Here is a 23,332-nt window from a genome sequence, read left to right as displayed (position 1 = left end):
GACTGCTGCGACTTCCGGAACCACATCTTCTTCTGACCCTTTTGGTTCCTAGAATAGGGCCTCTGGGGTGCAGAGAAGCGGATTCCGACGGCAGACAGCGTCTTCCCGTCCTTCTCGCTCTGGGTCAACGTCTCGCGAACGGTCTTGCCAAACAGAGCAGAACCATCAAAGGGGCGTTATAGCGCCTTGAAGGGCTCAGAAAAATGAGTGACGGAGCCAGGCCTGGCGTCTAGTGACCAGTCCTGCCCCCGCAGCCCTAGCGGCGCCCCCCGTAGCATGGGAGAGTAGCCGCATAGAAGTATTTGTGACTGACCTAAGAGTGGCCATTTTGGTGGAGTGCAGAACTCTGTCCTCCTCCGAAATGGACTCAGGGGGGGATGCAGCGTATTCCTTAATAAGGTCTCGCTGCATCCGAATAACATGTGCCAAATAGTTCAGCGCCCTTACCGAGAAGGTCGCCGAACTGAACATCCGCTTCCCCAAGCGGTCCATCATCCGAGACTCCTTGCTCGGTGGGTGGACTGAGGGACTCTCCTGAGCCAGTTCCCTCTTTGTGGCCGCCGCCATCAACATGGCATCTACAGGAGGCCCCTTACTCCAATGGGTCCTGTCGGAGGGCAGACTAAGGATCCTATCAGGTCTTTTGGGAATTGGCTCCACGGTGTCCGGTTCCTTCCACGCCCTGGTGGTAAGGTCCACCAGGGGGTCGGCAGGGGGGGACACCCAAGAGGTAGACGGGCCCGTTTCGAATGCCTCCAAGAACACGGACTCGTCCGAGAAAGACTTGGGGGCAGACCACCCCCTAATACGGAGCATTTCCATGATGTCTCGAAGGAGACATCCTCGGGGTGACCGTGGGGAGCCTTCCCTTCCTCCAAGTCCGTGTCTTCAGTGAGAGACTCGGGGAGTCAATGTGCCTCCTTTGCGTATGCTTGCGAGGGGCCTCCTCTGGGGGGCTGTCAGAGGAGTCCTCGCAAGCAGCAATTTGCTCCATGGGAGCAACTTGGGGCACAGAAACGGGCTGTCCCAGGGGCCGGATGGTGGAAGCCTGGCCCAGTGCAGAGGGAGCGGGACGGAGCGAAGCAAGTGCCGGGGTCCGGAGACCCTCAACAGAGCCCTCTCCACTACATCAAAAGCCGAAGGGGAGCCGACTCGACCAAAGGATCCGACAATCGGCTCCCCTCGGATCCGAAGAGTGGATCGGAGCCGGCGCCAAGCACTCGGATCCGAAGGACAGTGCGCTCCGACACAGACGGCGCCGAAGGAGCACTGATCCCCGGATCCGGCTCGGATCCAGGCTCCGAGATCGGGTCCGACGCACTCGAGGGCAGGGTCGGATCCGGTACCAAGTACTATCGGCTCCGACCTCCCCGCCCGGCTGCTCGGCTCCAGTTGCTCCGAACCCGGATAGCGGGTCGGAGAAGGAGCAATAGGCTTAAAAGGGTGTTGAGCTCCCCGAGGGGAGGCAAGAGCACTCCCATCTGCATCTGGGCCTGGATGAACCTTCTCATCATCCGGTCCAGATCAGCATCAGAAAGGCTATGGGTAGATCTCGACGAGGCTACCGAGGTAGGCCTGGAATGCCTCCTCGATAGCCTCGACGGATCGGGTCTCCTCCTCCTCAGGACCCGTGAGAAGCAGACAGGGGACCGGAGCCGAAGGAGGAGACCGAACCGACGGAGCCGGGAGAAGCCGCTTGGCTGGCGGGGCGAAACAGAGGTCTCGGCCCGCCGTGGTGCTTCTCCTCCGGTCCTTTAGCTGCATCCCTCTCCTCTCCAGAAGCGGGAGTTTGAGTCCCAGGAGCAGGAGGGGGTGCCACAGGGGGAACAACTGCAGCCGCAGGAGTCCCCGAAGGAGCGGAGGTCGGAGCAGAGTCCGGCGGTAAAAGACCTGCCAAGACCAGCTTGGACCTCCGCTCCCTCAGTGCCCTGGGGTTGAACCCTGCACAAATGGAACAACCAGATGTGAGGTGTTCAACCCCAAGACACTTAACACACCGAGTGTGGCCATCAGCCGGTGAGAGCTTATGGCCACACTCGGAGCATTTTGAAAATATAGACTTAGGCTGTTCAGCCATAATCTATAAAACCTAAAGTTACAGAAAAGTAACTTAAACAACAAAAAAAAGCACACAGGCCTACACACACACTCTACAGCGAGGGAGGGAATAAAATTATTACTGTAACTTAAAATAAACTTAAAACAGTCTATATTAACGGGAAACCTACTACTTTCACACAAATTTAGTTAAAGAAACAAAAAATTCTCTGTTTTTAAACAAGAAAATAGTCCACTTAGCTGAGAGCTATGTATCCACATCCAGTTACCAGCGCGGCAAACAAGATCTGAGGTCATGAGGGTAGAGCAGGGCATTATGGGTGAGGGGAGGAGCTGAGAGCTTGGATCCATAGCTGGAAAACCATGCCGGTTCGGATCCGATATCGGATCCATAACCCACAGGTTGCAGACAAATGAATATCCTACTTCAGATGTACATTTTTCACTACTTACAGTTTAACAATCATCCTCTAGCACTGATCATTACTGTAGTGCACTTATGCAATACCCATTCCTTGAGAGATCAGTGTCTCAAGTTTCCTTCAACTATGCCTTTGCTAAACTACACTTGATCTTGGCCGAAAGGCTGAGCTTCTGCATTTTTATCGTAATCCAGTCTGTAGTCCCTAGTACACCTTATCTTAAGGTGTTTTTCAGGTCACTTTTCAACATAACTTTTATAAAAATAAAAATTGGATGGCGCAGTGGTGCAGCGGTAGTGTTGTTGCCTCACAGCAAGAGGTTCTCTAGTTAGATACTCGGCTGGGGTGCCTTCTGTGCGGAGTCTGCATGTCCTCCCTGCGTTCGTGTGGGTTTCCTCCGGGTGCTCGTTTCTTCCCACATTACAAAGACATGCATCTGGAGCCTTTCTCCCCAGGCCTCTGCTGAAAATTGACTTTGTTCCAAGTCGGACTTTCCCAGTTAACAAATGTAAAATAAAATAACTGAAAACACGCACTGTAAATTCGACTTCTCAAACTACTATAAGAAAACAAAAATAAGCTTCTGACTATAAGACACATGATGGCACAAACAAAATGGTCCATAATCCCCACAGTGATAGATAAGCAAAGATGAGAGATCATGCTGGATGTAATAAATAAAGATGGCCCATGTTATTTTTCCCCGTGAGAAACTTGGTGGGGGGGGGGGGGCAACATAGCCTGTTAACTACCAAAGATTTTTCATCTTATGACTGGAAGAATCATACATACAACACTTACCTCTGTTAAGATTTCTGCCAGTTCTGTATGAACCTTTGTACACAGAGATGTCCTGGCAACATTTAGAAGAGTTTCTCTATCCCCCTCCTTGGGAACTTTTAATTTTTCCAAAATCTCGAGCGCTTTTTCCTTTGCAGCTTCAAATCCTTCAGTGACAATTCTTGGGTGCAATCCCTAAGATCAAAAATGTACTGGTTATATTTACGACATCGTTTTAGGTTACTGATGGTTATGCCCAAACCTTAATTCTTTTATTTTTACAACCTTCTGTAACTGTATTATCCTAATAAGCTCAGAACAAAATACAAAATTTCAGTCATGCAATAAATGTATGCAAGCAAGTACCATTTTTGTGCAAGCACACTGTGAAGACTACACCACTTGTGAACAGCAATGCTGTGCCACACAAGCTGAGTAAGGAAATAGCCAATAAAATGTAATGCCAACAGCAGCTCAAATGAAAAGATTATGAAACGCAAAGGAATTCAGCAGCCTTGCACAACACTGGTAAAGGTCATTAAAAAACACAATCCACAAAAAATGTGCGTTTTGAAAATGGTTGCTATTAGTTTAGAACACCTGCTGCAGTTAAGAAATATGCCAAATCAGCAGCAGAACATCAATAAAAAGTTTTAAATTATATCACAACAGAAATCCAAACAAAACTATATAGTATAGTTCAGCTTTCAGGAAACAATGCAGTATGAAAAATAAACAAAGGTGGAAGGACCAGACTACCTAAATCCCCATCCCCAAATACCACCACTCAGTTTCTGAGAGGCACTTGCTATACCAAGATAAAACTGGTAATTACTAACCATGCTTCGAAAGCTGGAACCATACAAATCCTTCTCAGAGCTAAAGGGGAAGAACAGTCCCATGTGGAAATCAGATACTTCCTATTAAGTGCCACCCAACAATTTCCTTAAAACAAGCCACCCTTCAGCATCTACCAAGTTCTTTTTGGCTAGTCAGCTGCAACATGAAAGGAAGGGGTGGGGGTGTCTTTCAGGCAGCCACTAAAAGAACAGTCAGGAAGAGAGTCACAATGACAGATACGTACAGGAAGAATAAAAGGACAAAACAAAATTACATATTCTGAAGACAAGGCTAGCTTTAAACCAAGTAAAAATAGATTTTCATCATCTAGTCTTGGGTAGAAAGGAAAAAATACATCCAAATTAAAAACTTAATACCGCTACTTAAGCCAATACAAATACAATGATTCATTTCTAATCCAAATGGAATTTGAAAAGTTAAAAAGCAAATACCTCTGAAATGTAAAGATCAGCCTGTTTCAACAGCTCTCCTATAATAAGGACGTTTGATGTTGTTCCATCTCCAGTGATATCATCCTGTGCTGTAGCAACCTTTGCTATTAAAGAAGCTGTGGGGTGCTGGATTTGCTAAAGTGAAAAAAAAAAAAGGTGCATTTAGTTCCTTCATATTATTTTAAACTTTAGACAAGCATACAGTCATTTAACAAACCAAATTCATACACAGACCCAGATTTCCTCTCTGCAAAAGCAGTAAAGCAGAATTTTTCTTGCTAACAGACTAATACTCATTAACACATCCAGTGCGAGAACCACAGCATCGTGGAACTGGTGAAAAAACATTAAACACACAATGGCTGCAGATATCACTTTTAGGACACTGTTCCCAACAGTAGCCCAAAACCATTGTGTCTACTCCAATATCACAAAACAAGATACTATTTGCAAACCTTTATTGAAAGCAGCACCCAGCTTATAAGGCTATGCAAAGTGGACAATGCTGCATCCTCAAAAAATATCTGCTCCTAAAATGCCTGTGGAAAGTTTACATGGGAAGAGAATGTAATCAAAAATAAAAAAAAAAAAGTTTCTGAAACCAAGCCAAGTGATCTACCATGCCTGTCACAAATTGGGAAGGAGTTGGTTCATTTTCAAGGCCACTGTTTTCTCTCTGTAATAATGAATATTTGTGAACATCCAACTACATTCAAGAGATAGTTATAAAAATTATACTGAACTGGGACTGAACAGTTACAAATAAAGGCAGCATATTTCATGAAAGAGAAAAACCTACCCCTGTAGGACAAAAACATAAAAGCTATTGAATACAGAAGGTGTGGAATTCAGAGATACAGGCATGCAGTCCTCCAGAGGATTTAAGTTTTGCTGAAATAACAGGTTCAAACAGAAAGGGTCATCTCTTCCAAAACAGTCCCGTGGGGAAGGCCAAGAAAAAAAACAGTCCCATGGGGAAGGCCAAGAAAAAAAAAAACAGTCCCATGGGGAAGGCCAAGAAAAAAAAAAACAGTCCCATGGGGAAGCCAAGAAAAAAAAAAACAGTCCCATGGGGAAGCCAAGAAAAAAAAACAGTCCCATGGGGAAGGCTAAAAAAAAAAAAAACAGTCCCGTGGGGAAGGCTAAAAAAAAAAGAGAAAAATAATCCTTAGAAAGTCTTATTACAACAAATCATAAATACCTCTACCATTATGAAATTTATATTCTCAAAAGTAAACCTTAACAGTGGATAATGAATGACTCAAACAGCAAAAGGAAAATAAGCACTCTACAACTGCGGGGGACAATGTTACAGGATTTGCTTAGCGACAGAAATGTGCTTACAACTGCTATTATAAACCTTATGGGATGGCTGCTTTTGAATGGCTCTCTGCAAACGTAATTCTGAGAAACAAGGGGCTCTGGTTACTAAATGAACCAAATAACCAAGCTAGGAGCCTGTCATCAGACTGGGCAAGATACTTTTGCGGGATGCATTAGAAAAAGTTTGCAATGAAATGCATCCTCATTGGGACAGATGGCTACAAATAAAGATCCTAAACTACAGCTGATGGGAATTAAGAGGCAAAAGAATCAAATAAACCAAAGCATGATTATGTCCTATTCATCTACTGCAGTATTCTTCACAAAGGAGTTGCCTGTCCAGGCAAGCCAACTTCAGCCAGTAAACCAAACTCTTACTGCTGTAGAGTGTGTGGCATATGTCTCACGCAAGCAGCTATCAAACATAGGCCATAAAAGGGACGCAAGTGCGCACCATCTTCAGAACTTCTCTGCTGCCAGTTAAGATCGCCAGTCCCAGATATCGCTCTCCCAAAATCATGTTTTCTACTAAAGACAACTGCCCCGTTGGGGTAATTACAGTTGTGTACACATCATAAATGCAGATGTTGGGAGTGTATTCATTGTTGCAGTCATTACATTTGGGTTATCTGCTTGCAGGTAGCCCTCAGTCGACCTGATTAACAAAGTCTTGGGTCCTGCTTCGGTTGCCGTCCCTTCTTCCATGTCAGGTCGGTAGGGGTATCAAACATACAGCCGATGCCATTACATCAGTTTTTCTTACCCCAGATGTCAGGTGCCCCCCCCCTAATGGGAAGCAATTAAATATAAAAGTACAAAGATATACCTCCAACAAAAAAGCAAATAGACCAAAAAGGCTAAGCATAGTAAAGGAAAGTAGAGGTATAGCCAAAAGAAGTTAGGGGGCTGGAGGGAGGGTAACCAGGACTGCAACAGTGAATACACTCGAACATCTACATTTATGGTAAGTGTACACAACTGTACTATGTTAGTGTTTCACTGTTGCAGTCACTACATTTGGGTAGATTCCGAAAGCTATGGTTGGGAGAAGTAATTTATATAGCATTAGGACCAGCTATAAGGCCCCACAAGACTGCAGTGGCAAAGCCAGCTCTGGATTTAGAGAAAATTGGCAAATGATAATGCTTGGTGAAAGTATGTACAGATTTATCAGCTTCTAGAATGTCCCTGGTAGGGACGCCTCTGAGAAAGGCTGTAGAGGTAGATATAGCCCTGGTGGAGTGAGGTCTGATCCCCTGGGGGATAGGTTTTCCATGGTGCTTATAGCAAAAATGAATGCAATGGCCTATCTATTTAGAAATGGTTTGCTTTGAAATAGCCTTCCCCTCTGCCCCTGCAGCAAATGCCACCAGCAGTTCAGATTTCCTTTGAGGTTTAGTCCCGTCTAAGTAGAATCTAAATTGACTGTGCACATCTAAGGAATGCAGTATCCATTCCTCTTTGTTCTGTGGATTGGGAAAGAAGGCTGGCAAATGAATGGACTAATTAAGAGCCACATTAGATACCACCATGGGCATGAAGGATGGATTGGTTCCGAGGGACACCCTGTCCGCATGAAAGATGACGAAAGGCTCCACTGCCATAAGGGCCTGTAATTCAGATACCCTCTAGCTGAAGTGATTGCTAAAAGGAAAGCTGTTTTCCAAGAAAGAAAATTTAAGTCTGCAGTAGCAGCTGGCTCGAAAAGAGGTAGAGTGAGTTTCTCCAAAACAAAAGTTAAGGTCCCAGGCTGGGGTTGGAGCTCTCCTGGGTGGTCTCAAATTTTTGGCCCCTCTGAGGAACTGCTTGAGCAGTGGATGAGAGAAGAGGGGAGGTTCTGTGTTATGAGCTGAAATGGCTGAGGTGTGGATTTTAATGGAGGAAAGAGACAGGCCCTTATGAAGCACCTCAGTTGAGTACTGTAAAATTTGAGGGAAATTGGGCTCTGCTGTGCTCATCCCTTGAGATTGGTTCCAGGCACAGAATCTTTTCCATTTTTCAGCATAAGACCTTCTCGTACTAGGCCTCCTTGCCTCTAAAATGATATCCAGCACAGGTTTACTGAGGGATGATAAAGGAGAGATTATGTAATTAGCCAGGCTGCAAGGTTCAGTGTTAGAAGCTGAGGGTGCAGAATCTGGTTCTCCTGCTGAGACAGCAGGGAAGGCGTCCGAGGCAGATGCCATGGGGATAACCGTAACACACTGCGCAGGAGGGTGTACCAGTGTTGGCGCGGCCAGTCTGGAGCAATCAAAATCATCCTTGCTTTGTCCAGTTTGATTTTTAGTAGTACTTTGGGGAGCAGAGGGGGGAAGCCATATACTAATTGGATGCTCTGTCCTTCAGCTGGAAAAACCTCTTTCCAGGCTTGTTTGTGGGGAGTCCTTGTGCAAAATTTATCCAATTGGTAGTTCTGGGGGAGAGGCAAACAGGTCTATATCTGGGCTCCCCCATTTGCTTGTCAACATGTTGAAAATCCTTGGTTCCAGTTTCTACTCGTGTGGGTCCATGAGGTTTCTGCTTAGTCTGCCAGTGTATTTAATTTTCTTGGAAGGAATTGAGCTTGTAGGTGCACTTGGTAGCTCAAGGCTGTGTTCCACAATGCCATGGCTAGTCTGCAGAGGTGGTAAGAATGTGTACCCCCCCCCCCTGCTTATTCACATATCGCATAACAGAGGTGCTTGTCTGTCTTTACCATTAGTTGTCCTGGAAGAATGTGGTCCTTGAAGGCTGTCAAAGCATTCTGTACAGCCAACATTTCTTTTTGATTGATAAGCAAGTGCACTTGACTTTGGTTCCAATTGCCCCGAATGCACTTCCCAGTCTAGGAATCCATAACAAGATGCTTGGGTCTTATTCATTACAAAACACTGATATTTTATGCTTGGCACATGGTGTCTCCCCCTTCAGGGGTATTCCACAACCTCCTGCAGACCAGATAACCCCCCCCCCCCCCAAGTACTGGCAGACCTGCTAAAACAGGGAACACAATCAGTGCACACACCCCAAATAAACAGGCTTCTACTCTCGCATCTTCCTAGTTCCCAGAAAGGAAGGCCCCTGGAGCCCCATCCTCAACACTTCCTAAAGTATCAATCTTAAAAATGCTCACCCTCCAGACACGGTTTCCTCTGATCCACCCATAGACCTTTCTGGCATTCACAGACATCAAAGACACCCATCTACATATTCCTATTCATCCCAAGTTCAGAAAATGAATAATGTACTTACCATAACTTTGTATCTGTGTGTTATCCGTAGTCACTATTCAGCATGTATGGGTCTAAGATCAGACATCGGATCTGAGCCGGCAGACAATCAGCTTAGCTCAAGTTCCTCCCCTCCCATAATGCTCTGATGCTCTCTAACCTCTCAGATTGAGTTTGCCATAGAGAAAGACAGACAAAATATCTGCCACCAGACAAGGTCCACCAAAGTCCTGCCAGTCCCACAGGAAGGGGGAAGAAGGGTGGGATCGTGATGAATGGTGACTATGGATAACACGGATACCAAGTTATGGTTATCCTAGTCACCATTCGTCACATATGGGTCAGAGTCCCCAGCTAACCAACATCCTTGGGCGGCCTCATGGGAGGACATGCCAAAGAACAGTGGGGCCAAAGGAGACCCTTCCCCTAGAAACTACGTAAAGTTTGTAATAAATAAAAAGTATGAGAAGAAAAAGTTGCCGCTGCAATAGGGAAGTAAATAGTGTTGGAAGAAATAGCCAGGGAATTGTTATGGCAAGGCTTGTATAGGCTCTAGGGCAGATAGCCTAGTACCAACCTATGAACCTGCACAAATGTCATCCAAGGACCGACTAGCTACAAAGGCAACTGAAGTAGCCACTGACCTGGTAGAGTGAGCACTAACTGGTCCAGGCAAAGAAGAACCACGAGAGTAGTACATGTAAGAAATGCACAGAAAAATTTAACGGGAAATAGTAATTTTTGAGACAGCTTGGCCCTTCCTGTTGACTGAAAATGCCACAAACAATTGGTCTGAGAGACGAAAGGACTTAGTTCTGTGCAAATAAAAATAAAGCGGTCAATGAACATCTAAACTATGTAAAATGTATTCCCCCTATTAGCATAATTAGGACAGAACACTGGGAGTTGGATAGACTGAGGTTCGCTTCAGTGGCCACTTTTGGCATAAAGGAAGGGCTGGGTTTCAAAGCCACTCTAGCTTTATGAAATATGAAATGAGGCTTAATGGAAAGAGCCTGCAATTCTGATACTCTTTAGCTAAAGTTACCACCACCAAAAAAGACAGTCTTCCAAGAAAGACATCTTGGTGTCATAGGATGCGGTAGGTTCAAAAGGGGGCCTAGTCAGTGATTGCAGCACCAGAGCAAGATCCCATGGTGGAGAAGGGTCCCCGACTGGAGGACACAACAAAATGACACATTTCAAAAAGGCTTTGCAGAGGTGAGAAGAGAATGCAGGTTCATTTAAGATGAAAATTAGAAACTGCTGCAAAATGGACGTTGATCGGAGAGAAACTAGCACCCTCCTGAAAAAGGGAAGCCAGGAAAAGAAGAATGTCAGAAATAGGAGCCGAAAATGGATCCAGATTCCGACTTTTAGCTCAGATAGAGAATCTCTACCACTTAACTTCAGTAAACTCTTGGTATAGGATTTCTGAGAAGCAAGGACAATGTCTTTCACAGGAGACGCAAGCCTGGACTTAGAAAGAATCAATGGAATTGGACAAACCAAGCCGTTAGACGGAGGGTCTGACAATTTGGAAACGGACAGATGGGAGATCAGGTCCGATACTGAATCCAGCACCCAAGGGGGGGGGGGGGTGCTTCAGATGAGACCGTAGAAGAGGGAACCACACCTGCCAAGGCCAGAAGGGAGCAATGAGGATCAACTGTGTCCTTAGGTGTGTTGCTTTCTTAAGAACTCTCGGAATTAAAGGCAAGGGTGGAAAGGCATAAAGGAGACCTGGAGGCCAACTGCGAGTCAGAGCATCCCTGGGGACTCTCCCTATGGGGGGTATCAGGGCGAAGTAGCTGCTGCATTTGTGGTTTGGGGGAGGGGAAATAGATCTCAGCTCTGTTGGCCCCACCGACGGAGGATCTTGCTTTGCCACCAACGGATTCAGGGACCACTCGTGAGGGGTCAGAATAGCCCTGCTCAGCTTGCCCGCCAGCACACTGGATGCTCCGTGAATTTGCATTGCAAGGAGAAAGCACCCAAGGACATCACCCACTCCAAAACTCTCATGGCCTCGCAACAAAGCAGATGAACAAGCAAGGGGGCACATGTTCTTGTGTACCTCAAAACAGCCATGTCGTCTGTGTGAACTGCTATTACCCCTAGAGGAAGACAGTCCTGAAATGCTTGCAACAAGAGAAGGACTGCTCTCATCTCTAGAACATTCATGTGCAGTTTGGTCCCGGAGACCTCAGCCCATAGACGGTCTTTTCCCTTGGAAGTGCCCCCCACCCTAAGAGGGAAGCATCCGTGGTCACAGTGGCCGGAGCTGGGGGAGAAAACGACCTGCCCGCTAGGAGGTCTGAAGAGTGCAGTCATGATGATAGAGGTCTCGAACATACTGGAGTGAGCCTTATAGGGACCGACGCAGGATGAGAAAGAGTAGACCACTGAACCGCCAGTGTCCACTCCAAAAGAAAAAAAACTATTTGTTAGCAAATTGGAAAATCCTGGGCAATCTGCATCTGTCAGCTAAATGCAGCAAACAAGATCTGAGGGATTAGAGGGCAACAGAGCATTATGGGAGGGGAGGACCTTGAGCTAAGCTGTTGTCCAAGTGTGTCAGGCTCAGATCCAATGTCAGATCCTAAACCCATATGTGATGAATGGCGAGTAGTTCTTGGTAGTGTCATTTGTTTTTTTCTAGAGCCCCAAGAGTCTTCACAAAATGTTTAGCTCCAGCAGTTACTTTTTCCAGACTCCAGGGCATTCAAATCTTTCCTTACCTGGGCAACCTGTTCCAGGCAAACACCCCAGAGGAACTGTTGAGGAACTAATGCTCAGCCATTGCCATCCTACATCTAGAATTCACTATCAACTTCAAAAAATCTACCTATATCCCATCTCAAGATCACGTCTTTCTGGGGTGCAGATTCCAAATAGGCAAAATTACAGTGTCCCCCTCCCCCAAAAACTGGCTCAGAAGCTCTGTCAGACCTCTTCAGAGATCCGTCCAGTTATCAGCAAGGCAATTTCTCAGAATCCTAGGAATGATGACCTCCACCATTCCTATGCTGCCCCTGGCAAGACTCCACATGAAGTTTCAGTGGCTCCTGAAGTCTCTGTAGAAATATGCCCTTCCTCTGGAATTTCTAATTCTGCTCCTTCCTTGCTTAAAAGGGCTCCTATGGTGGATACAGCAAATGTCCATCAACCCAGGACTCCCCATTCACCCACTGCCCCCCAACTCAAGACCTGTAAATAGATGCTTCAGATACAGGTTGAGAGGCTGCGTAGGGCCCACATACTGTTAAAATCCAACGATCTCCATCTCAGGAAAAGGACCACATAAATGTAAAAGAAATGAAAGCACTGATCCTAGCAATTCACTCCTTTCAATGTCTCCTTAGCCCAGGGCGGCTGAGGATCTACACAAACATGGCCACTCTATGGTATGTAAACAAGCAGGGGGGAACAAAATCCTACCTCCTGTGCAGATTAGCTTTACAGGTTTGGGAACTACCCCACTAACTTCAGTTTTCCCTACAGACTGTCTAAATTCCTTCCAAAACAGAACTCTGTGTCAGACATACTGAGCAGATGCACAACACTGGCCCATGAATGGATGCTTCACAGGGATGTGTTCCTGAACATAGTCCACCAGTGGGGTATTCCTCAGACTTGTTTTCCTTCCCTCTGAGCAAACAACTTGCAAAATTTTGTGCCAGAAAACCACACCCTCTGGCATGGAAAGTGGATGCCCTATCAATATCCTGAAGGAAAGTTTCTATATGCATTCCCTCACCTTCCATTCTCTCCAAAGGTCCTGCTGAAGATTCAGCAGAACAAACCAAAAATCTTGCTGGTACCTCCCTACTGGGCAAGATGCTGGTTCCTCCCTTCTCCTACACCTAGCAAAGGACAACCACCACAAGTTACCAAGCAGTGAGGACTTGCACAAAACAAGGGCTCCCTCATCCACCCACACATGGAAACTCTACAACTGACACTGTGGGTGATAGCCCCAGTACCTTTTAGACATCTATTCTCAGAGAATGTGCTTCAAGCCCTGCAGGAGGGCCAGGAAACCCAATACAAGGAAACCTTACCTCTCTCCAAATGGAAAAGATTTTCTATCTGGTGTCTCTCTAGATCTCCCGCTGCTTCTTTATCTGTGTGAGCTGTTATTCTGGCTTCTCTGCCTCTTTCACCTCCTTTAGCTTTGTGATTTGAAACCAAACAATTCCTCAAAGGTGTCCTTCCACAGTAGACCTTCCAGGAGACCTGTGCCCCCCCCCCCAATCTTAACTTCTCAACTTTGTACTAGAGAAACTGACCCTTGTACCCTTCGAGCTAGCTTCCTATAGCTCCTTAAAACACTGCACCTGAAAAGTTACCCTACTGCTAGCTATTAACGTCTGCCAGATCGGTCTCTGAGCTCCAGGCCGTGATGGCTCCCCCCCCCCCCCTTGGTCTTCCACAAAGACAGGGCTTCCCTTCGCACCAACACCTCCATTCAACCCAAAGTAGTTAATGGAGTTTTCTTTAAACCATTCTACTCACTTGCCAACCTTTTGCCCCCATCTCCGCACAATAGTGAGAAGATCCTACACACAATTTATGTGCATAAACAACTCCGATTTTAGCTTCGTAAAACCAAACCTATTAGGAAATCTGACCAGCTATTTGTTTCTTTCCACCCCAGGGCTCTGGGACTGCCTGTGTCCAAACCGATCATCTCTGATTTCCAAATCCATTTCTTTTTGCTACACCTACTATGGAACCCCCCCACCCACCAAATTCGATCAAAGCTCACTCTACCAGAGCAGTGTCCTCTGGTGTCTCCCTTAAGGAACTAGACACCAATTCTATTCCCGAAGCAGCTACCTGGACTTCTGCCCACATCTTTACCAAACATTACAAGATGGATTCCACTTCTAGATCCAGGGCTGGGTTTGCCAGGCCCATCCTTAATGGCTTCCTGGAAAATTCTTCAGCTAACTCCACCTTCCTCTTTGCAATGAGCTTTGGTATTCTCCCTTATGTAAATAATACTGCAACAGATAGAGGAGGACATAGAATGGTTGTGTAAGAAATTAACCATGACAGATATCCTTCTCTTCTCTGTTGCAGTATTCTGTCCCACCCTCCTCCACTTCCTATGGTTCTTGGATGTACTGACTATTCCTTGGACAGTCTCCTGCCTGGGGCTTCAGGTCTGACAATGGTGTGCATGTACGTCACTTTTATGGTTTACTTCTGATAGCTGCCTATGTAAAACGTACCGCGCACCCTACAGCAGTAAAAGATTTACTTCAGATTAAGAAGTTATGTACTCACCATAACGTTCCATCTGAGTAGGTAGCTTCATTTGTCTGCAACCATCCCCCCTGCTTCGGATCTATTTTAGTTGGATACCCGTTTTTGGGTATATATTGAGGGGCAAACTCGATCTGAGGTCATGGAGGGTTAGCAGGGGATTATGGGTGAGGGGAGGAGCTAGGAACTCGGATCCATTAGCTTGAAACAAGTTGCCGGCTCGGATCCGATATCGGATCCAAGACGCACAGGTTGCTGACAAATTAACTCCCTACTTCAGATCTTGGCTTTTTCAATAAACCTCAGATGAAACATGGGAAAAGCATAAAGGAAACCATTTGGTGACTGGTGGACTAGGGTATGTCTGGCCTAACCTACCAGAGAAAGGTAGTGTGTTTTGATGGAAATAGATTTAACATAAGGTATCCCCCCACAGACAAAAGATCTTGTTTGAGACTATCGGACTCGCCACTCAAGGTTAGAAAATGTCAGACTACTGAACATAGAAAGTACAGTTTTGTACCTACCATAAATGTAGATTGTCCGAGTGTTCACCCTGCTGCAGTCATCACACTAGGGTTTATCCTGCAGTCAGGCGGTCCCGCAGTCGGCCCGAATTCCAAAGTCTTGGTCCGGCGTCGGTCTGTCACTTCTTCCCTCACGTCAGTGCGCCAGGGGTATACAAGAGGCATTAGATGCTATTTTCTTCAGTTTTTCTTGCCCCAGGATGTCAGGTGCCCCCAATAGGTAGCATATATATACATATATATATATATATATATATATATATATATACATACATACATACATATATATATATATATATATATTTATATATATACATATATATATATATATATATATATATATATATATATATATATATATATATATATATATATATATATACATATACATATATATACATATATATATATATATATATATATACATATACATCTATATATATATACATATACATCTATATATATATATATATATATATATATATATATATATATATATATATATATATATAAATATATATATATATATATATATATATATACATACATATATACACACACCTTTAGGCACAAGCAAATACACCATAGAGGTTGTATAGCATAGAGTGGTATAGATAAGTTCAGCTAGTTCAGAGGGGATGGAGGGAGGGTAACCTGGACTGCAGCAGGGTGAACACTCGAACATCTACATTTATGGTAGGTACAAAACTGTACTATGTTCATAGTGTTACCCTGCTGCAGTCATCCCACTTGGGTTGAATCCCAAAGCCAAGGATGGGAGGTGGAGTTAAAAAGGGTTAGAAGAAGCTAGTAGGCCCTGCAAAACTGCAGTGGCAAAACCAGCTCTAGTCTTAGAGTATAGAGGTAAGTGATAGTGTTTGGTGAAGTTGTGTACTGAACTCCAAGTTGCAGCTTCCAGAATATCCTTGGTTGGCACTCCCCTGAGAAAGGCTGCTGATGTAGCTGTAGCCCTGGTGGAGTGGGACCTAATGTTAGCAGGTACCGATTTCCCATGATGCGTGTAGCAGAAATGTATGCAATGGCCTATCCATTTTGAAATGGTCTGTTCTGAGATAGCTTTTCCTTGTGATCCTGTAGTATAGGCTACAAAGAGCTGGTCAGATTTTCTGAAAGCCTTAGTTTTATCCAAGTAGTAATGTAATTGCCTGTGAATGTCCAAAGAGTGCAGGAGTCTTTCTTCTTTGTTCTGGGGATTTGGGAAAAAAGTGGGCAAATGAATGGTTTGGTTTAGGGCCACACTGGATACCACCTTTGGCATAAAGGAAGGGTTAGTTCGTAGAGAGACTCTGTCTTGATGAAAAATGAGGAAAGGCTCCACTGCCATTAGTGCCTGTAGCTCTGAGACTCTTCTAGCTGAGGTTATTGCTAGTAGCAGGGCAGTTTTCCATGAAAGAAATTTTAAATCAGCTGAAAAAGCTGGTTCAAAGGGCTTCAGTGTAAGCTTTTCCACAACAAAGTTGAGATCCCAAGTTGGTGTTGGTGCTCTCCTTGGCGGTCTTATGTTCTTAGCCCCTCTGAGGTACTGTCTTAGGAGTGGATGTGAGAATAAAGGAGGATCCGTGTTGTAATGAGCTGAAATTGCTGAGGCGTGGATCTTAACAGATGAAAAGGAAAGACCTTTGTGCAACATCTCAGTTAAATATTGCAGAATCTGAGGAATGTTTGGATCAAGGGGATTTTGGCCTTTAGCCTGGTTCCAGGCGCAAAATCTTCTCCATTTGTCTGAATAGGCTTTCCTGGTGCTGGGCCTCCTGGCCTCCAGAATGACATCCATAACTGCTTTGGATAGAGGTGTTGGCTGGTTGTTTAGGTAATTTGCCATGCAGCCAGGTTTAAAGTCTTGAGCTGGCTGTGTAGAATCTGATTGTCTCGCTGGGTGAGCAGGTGAGGAATTTGTGGTAAAATCCATGGTGGGCCGTGGGCCATGTTCCTTAAAATTGGATACCAATGCTGGCGTGGCCAGTCTGGTGCAATGAGTATTATTTGTGGCCTTTCTAATCTGACTTTCAGCAGTACCTTTGCTAGAAGAGGCAGTGGAGGAAAGGCACTGTTAATGTTTCCCAACTGAATGAGAGGGCGTCCACTTTCCAAGCTTGTGGATGAAATGTCCTTGTGCAAAATTTTTGAAGTTGGTAGTTTTGGGGGCTTGCAAACAGATCTATGTCTGGGCGTCCCCATTTTTGAGCTATCATTGCAAATACTTGTGGATCTAGTTTCCACTCGTGGGGATCCATGATATTTCTGCTTGGGTCGTCTGCCAATGTGTTTTTCTTTCCTGGCAGGAATTGTGCTTGTAATTGAACATGGTAAGACAGTGCAGTGTTCCACAACGTCACTGCTTGCCTGCATAGAGGGTAGGAATGTGTACCCCCTTGCTTGTTTATGTACTACATTACTGTGGTATTGTCCGTCTTTATTATTAGTTGTCCTGGGTGTAAGAGGTCCTTGAAAGCAGTTAGGGCATTCTGTACTGCTAGCATTTCTTTTTGATTGATATGCAGATGCCTCTGATCTGTAGTCCATTTGCCCTGAATGCACTGTCCTGCCATGTGTGCTCCCCAGGCATAGTCCGATGCATCTGTTGTCATAGTTTGCCTGGCTGTGGGTAAGGTGAAAGGCTGACCCTTGTTAAGGTGACATGCCTGTGCCCACCATAGAAACTCCTGTTGAAGGCAGGGAATGAGTGGTATCATCGTTTCCAAGCTGTGGCTGTGCTGAGTCCATACGCTTTTCAGGTACCATTGTAATTTCCTCATATGCAGTTTTGCAAACGGTATCAGTAGTATGCAAGATGCCATGAATCCCAAGGCCTGCAGAATTTTTCTTGCAGGGAGTTGGGTCTTTGTTGCCATTATTTTGAAATATTGAGTCAGCTGTTGTTGCTTGTCCGGGGTGAGATAAGCCATCTGGCCATTGTATTCAAGCTGGCACCCAGGAATATTATGTTTTGTGAGGGCACTAGTTTTGATTTCTTTTCGTTTACTGTGTACCCTAGGCAACTTGGGTGTTTGATAAATGCCAGATGATTTAAAAGAATGTCCTTGCTTTCTGCTCGAATAAGGCAGTCGTCCAGGTATGGATATATTTGAATTCCTGTCTGCAGTATGCAATTACTGGTGCCAGGAATTTTGTGAAGACCCTGGGCGCAGTAGATAAGCCAAAGGGCAGTGCAGAGAATTGATAATGCACTGAACCTGCAATGAAGCAGAGGTATCTTCTGCAATTTTGTCTCATAGGACATGCAGGCATGCCTCCTTGAGGTCCAGCATTACTAGCCAAGCATTGTTGCCCAGCATGGGAAGAAGCTGCTGTAGTGTTAGCATCTTGAATTTTGGTACTTGCATAGGCGTTCAGAATTGAAAGATCCAGAATGGGTCTTCATGCTTTGTCCTTTCTTGGGACTAGAAAGAGTTTTGAGTAAAATCCTTGTCCTTGCTCCTGTGTAGGTACTTGTTGAATGGCTCTCATGTCCATGAGAGCTGTTATTTGTTTTTGTGCCTCTGCTCATTGATAGTGTAGTCGGTCTGAAGACACCTTCTGCAACCGAAGGTGTTTCCACTGCACCGGGGGGTCTACTTCTGCTCCGGTGTCGGAAGGGCCTAATGAAGCTGTATCGGCCTAGTAGACTCTGCTTGAGAATCCGCAGCTGTCTGGGGTTCCAGTTCTGCAGTCGTCAGGGGCTGCGTATGCACCTCACTGAAAACCGGAGAACCGGCGACAGGCCCAGCAGAGGCCTCGGAGTCTGGCTTGTTCCTAGGCTGCCTGTCCTTATCCTTGCATTTTTTATGCATGCCGGTCGGCTGCTCCGACGGCATGATACAATTAAATTTCCTACCAAAGTAATGTCGTGCGAAGTCAAAACGGCGTTTGATAATTCGTTTATTAAAGCTAGCACAAAACCAACAACCTGTGACGTCATGGTCTGGGCCTAGGCAAGGAATACAATAGGAATGGAAGTCCTTATGAGGTATTTGCTTCCCACAAGAAATGCAATTAACTTTTTCTAACATTGGACTCAGGCAAGAAAAGGTTCCCCAACGGGGTACTTAGCTTTATTGAAGACTTCGGACTGAAATTCAAATCGAAAATCTCAGGTGTCGGCAGACCGGCACTTGCGAACTGCTTCTGCTTCGGGCACCATGTGGCAAGAAAGACTGGAGAAAATGGCATTGGATGCCTCATATACCCCTGGCGCACTGACGTCAGGGAAGAAGCGACAGCAACCGACGCCGGACCAAGACTTTGGAATTCGGGCAGACTGTGGGACCGCCTGACGGCAGGATAAGCCAAGTGAGATGACTTCAGCAGGGTAACACGATGAACATCATGCCTTTCCTGCTGTGTGCATATCAGCAAAGCAGCCGAGTGATGGCCTACTGACACACCTTAATGACTTATACGCAAAGTTGACAAGTCACAGTTCACTTTTCCATTCCAATGCACTAAACTACAGCCATGTATCTGACTGAAAAACAGAGCTCTCCATCAAAGTGTGCCCTGGCCGCTCAAAGGTCTTAAAACTGCCATCATTTCAACATCAGTGATATGCAAGTGCAACTCCTCAGGAATCAGAGTCCTTTAGGTAGAATGCCTGTTGATATTGCCCCCCAACAAAAATAAATAAAAATAAAAACTAGGACAGAGGCAGCCACAGTAACCAAAGCATGTCCAACTAGAATGGGCTACCTACATGAAAGTATGAGTTGGAGTGATGGAGCCATGACGGTTCCATGGCAAGATCTTCATGTAAAACCTGGCACAAGGCCCATGTACTTCAGGCATGTAAGTTCTAGAAGTGTCTGAGCAGAATGATTATGGATACCACTAATGATAAACCTCGGGATTGTTCCCTCTAAAGAACTTCAACTCAAGAGGGGCACAAGAAGCTGAGATTTCATTATCCTGACCATCACAGATGAAAGCTGGAGTGTAGACCAACTTCTGTATACCAGACTACCCTGAAATGGTGAATCTAGTAGTCAAGTCATCCAGGTATAGGAAGACCCTAGTTCCCCACAGATTTAAAGTTGGGAAACATCCTACTGGTTGAAGCAAGACCAAATGGAAGACTTCTAAACCAACTGTGACTGGGCTTACACTCAAAAATTTAAATATTTCCTTGGCTATTCTTACAAGAATGCATATATGTTAGCTGTATAAAGAAAACAGCCACTCTCTCTGAAGCATACATGGAAAAAATATATTAATTATTTTTTTTCTTCTTTTACATGTAGGATAAATGCTTTTTGGGCACAGATCTAGAACAGGTTTGAGGTATTTTGTTTTCTTTAGGAACAACTGCATCTTAAGCCCTTCTGGTCTAATGGGATCTCTTGGATTGCTATTTTGCAAAGAAGAGAAAGCAGATTCTACCTGGCTAGGAGTTTGACATACAGAGAAACACACCCATCAAGTGCAACAGGAGACTAGGTAAAACAGAAGCCAAACATGGTACTCCTGACCTTCCTCCATAAACATGCCTGCAGTAGCTACCTCTTCCCAACACCTTTCGTTACTGCTGTAAACTGTGCCAAAGCCACATTCAACAATATTAACTTGTGTTCCACAAAAAGTGAACTGCAGAGCGTGGAATTTTAAACCCACAAAAGACAGTTTGATCCTGCTCTTAATTCATTCAGGTGTTTGTAGACTTGTGAGACTAAGGAATTCCCTGAAGGAGGTGTCTGAAAGGTCGCAACAAAGTCTTCAGTGAACAGCTGCACAGGCACAAGTGCAACTATACAGCAATACAAGAACCTGCTCCTCCTTCCAGCTAATAATGCCATAATGCAAGCCACACAGATCATTAGACTGCAAAGACTAGAAACTGGAAGAAGTTGCCAAAGTATTTCCTTCAGAATGGTAACTCTTGTCATTCCATAGTTCAGCCATGGAAATACAACATGTGAGGAAGGTAGTTTAGCACTTAAAAGGGACAAACAGTGGTAATAAAAAACAAACCAGTCCATGGATCTACTTGTTTGCAACAAGAAATATGTATCCCAAAATAGTCCAAAGCACTAATCTGTTTTGTTAGGGGAGTGGACTGTAAGGTCCTGAGCAGCTGCACCCCAACAAAAAATTACTTTGGACACAGCTACATCTGGTTTAGGAGTCTCTGCTCAAATACATGCCCTTGAAGGGTGAAAAAAAAAAGTCTGCTGTTTTTGGGAAGTTGACCCCTAGGGAAGCACTTTCCCATGCTACATGCACAATCTTTCAACTAAAAACACTAATCACTAACCATTACATCTCTTGTAACCCCCAGTGCATAACTTGGGGTTCTCCAAACAGCATCTGATAATGTGAGAGCTGGTCCCATTCTCGCTGACTAGGACGATCCAAGTCTGCTCCGCAAGGGTTCTGAGTAAGACTTTCTAAGGATTCAGGATTTGGAGTTGGTCTTCATAAAAGAAAAAAATAGAAGACATAGGAAGAGTTTAAGGTTGATGCAACCAAGTAGGCTGCTGGTTTGCCATCTATAAGCTATTCCAAATACACTAAGGCAGCAACTGCTAGATGGGTCCAGCTGGGGAAATTTACATATCAAAAGTAAAATAACAAATAATTACCAAAAGCAGGTACCCAAAATGTCAGCATTTGGAACCCTGACACTGCAGACTCAACACTAGAAGAACACCTGCACAGACCAGCAACACTAACTCAAAGTAAATAACTGCCTTGAAGGGATAAACCAGCATTAGCAGGGCTGTTGCCAAAAAGCGGGATGTCAAAAAACAAAGTAGGAGCTAGACACTATATAGTAGTAAATGCAGGACTAGTAATTAAAATTCAAAAAAGGTGGAACCAGAACAACAAGGAAAACTTGCAACTCAAATCCGAAGGTGCAGGTGTAGATTTTTTTGTAAATCAGCAAGTATCCAGACAGCATAGAGCCTTCAACTCATAGTCTGAAGATATCACCAAGGACCATCTCAGCTGTCACAGGTTTGACGAGAGGAAACCTGTACAGAAACCAAGTAATAATAGATTTCAACTGAATACCCAGACATTTAAACTTGCAACCTTGAAGGTTAACTCAGTACAAACCTGTCCCGATAGACTGACGCACACAATGTAGGACATAACAGGAGCCCCTGAACTTAAGAATAAAAGGTCTTTATTCAGCCTTCTGCTGGCATTACAAAATGCAAGACATTTTATCATAAAAAGAGCAGCAGTGAAACATGGGAACAGCCAAAGCTGAACTGCAAAGACAGAAAGAGAAAGCTAATAGAAAAGCAGAGCTTGGTGTGTGTGTGTGTGTGTGTGTGTGTGTGTAGGGGGTATTTTCACTAACTGAGGTAGCAACTCAAAAACACTTAAAATGTGCAAAAGGCACCATGGGCAGCATCTTTCAAATAAATGCTGTGTATGAAAAAGCCCTAGTGAGTGAAGATAAAGCAATGTGGAAAGAAAAAGGGTACTTGCACAACAGTCCTGATGTTGGTGTTAAAAGTCCAAACTGTTAAGGGCCTAACATGCACGCCCTAACAAGTTTAATGAAGTACTGCATCAGTAATAAATCCCAAAGAAAGCGCAAGGACTCCACAAAAAACAGTAAACAAAAGAAAAACGAAACCCAGAGACGTACAATAAAGCTCCCATTCGGCAGAAACTGTTCAGTTACTTAATTCTCAGCGTAGTCACACAGCGGGTTACTTCCAAGATGACATGCTGTTACTCCAGGATCAGTTCCAGCCCACATCTGATGAAGAAACGAAAACATATGGGTTGAGCGTTAATGTGTTTTGGTGGATTTAATAAAAGTGATTTTTTAAGTATTTTCATTTCCACGCTGTGTGACTACGCTGAGAATTAAGTAACTGAACAGTTTCTGCCGACTGGGAGCTTTACTGCAAGTCTCTGGGCTTAGTTTTTCTTTTGTGTTTACTGCACCAGTAATACAATTTAGAGTGGATCAAGAGATGACCCTCTTGCAAAAAAAAGATGGGTGTAAAGCTGCTCAAGGCTCATCACTCATTTCCAGTCAAGGAATGTGGTAACAAAATACTCTGGACTTGAAATGGTTTTGTAATGCACTACCTAGCTCCGAATGCAATAAACTGTCATGAATGCAGCCTTCAGTGGTGGAAGGAATAACCGAAGCACACTCTGGGGTTAGGGTTCACCAGAAGCTGCACCAAGACTAAAAAAGAAAAATTCGGAGAAGTCTACTTTGGGATTCTCAGAAGTGAGCGGACTAAAAAAATGCTGGGAAAGTGACCTGGCAGTCATACAAAATGGATGCGGCCTCTGCTCAACAATGAGAGAATGCCCTGTAACCTTCAAGGGGAAGAAATGCCAGAAAAGCCCAGTAACTAATGAATCCAAAAAACTGGCTTACTTTTGCAACGCAAACTATTCCACCATTTGGCTGCTAACATTGTAGAGGATTCTACTACTAGCACCTAGCTTAAATGCAG

At 44.7% G+C, this 23,332-nt stretch overlaps 1 protein-coding gene across 1 annotated transcript in view; it reads right to left on the bottom strand.

Annotated features, from left to right (window-relative positions):
- Nucleotides 1-23,332, bottom strand: part of CCT6A (chaperonin containing TCP1 subunit 6A) — a 1,157,445-nt gene that overhangs the window by 989,898 nt on the left and 144,215 nt on the right. The window contains exons 3-4 of the mRNA XM_044054211.1: nt 4,553-4,687; nt 3,282-3,455 (exon numbers count right to left, since the gene is read on the bottom strand). Coding sequence (XP_043910146.1) covers nt 3,282-3,455; nt 4,553-4,687 — 309 coding nt within the window. The remainder of the gene's footprint in view (nt 1-3,281; nt 3,456-4,552; nt 4,688-23,332) is intronic.

The sequence above is a fragment of the Protopterus annectens genome, chromosome 13.part0 (genome assembly GCF_019279795.1).
Source record: "Protopterus annectens isolate FY-2018-M chromosome 13.part0, PAN1.0, whole genome shotgun sequence".
Classification (NCBI taxonomy): Eukaryota; Metazoa; Chordata; order Ceratodontiformes; family Protopteridae; genus Protopterus; species Protopterus annectens.
This window is presented reverse-complemented; position numbering and strand designations above follow the sequence as displayed.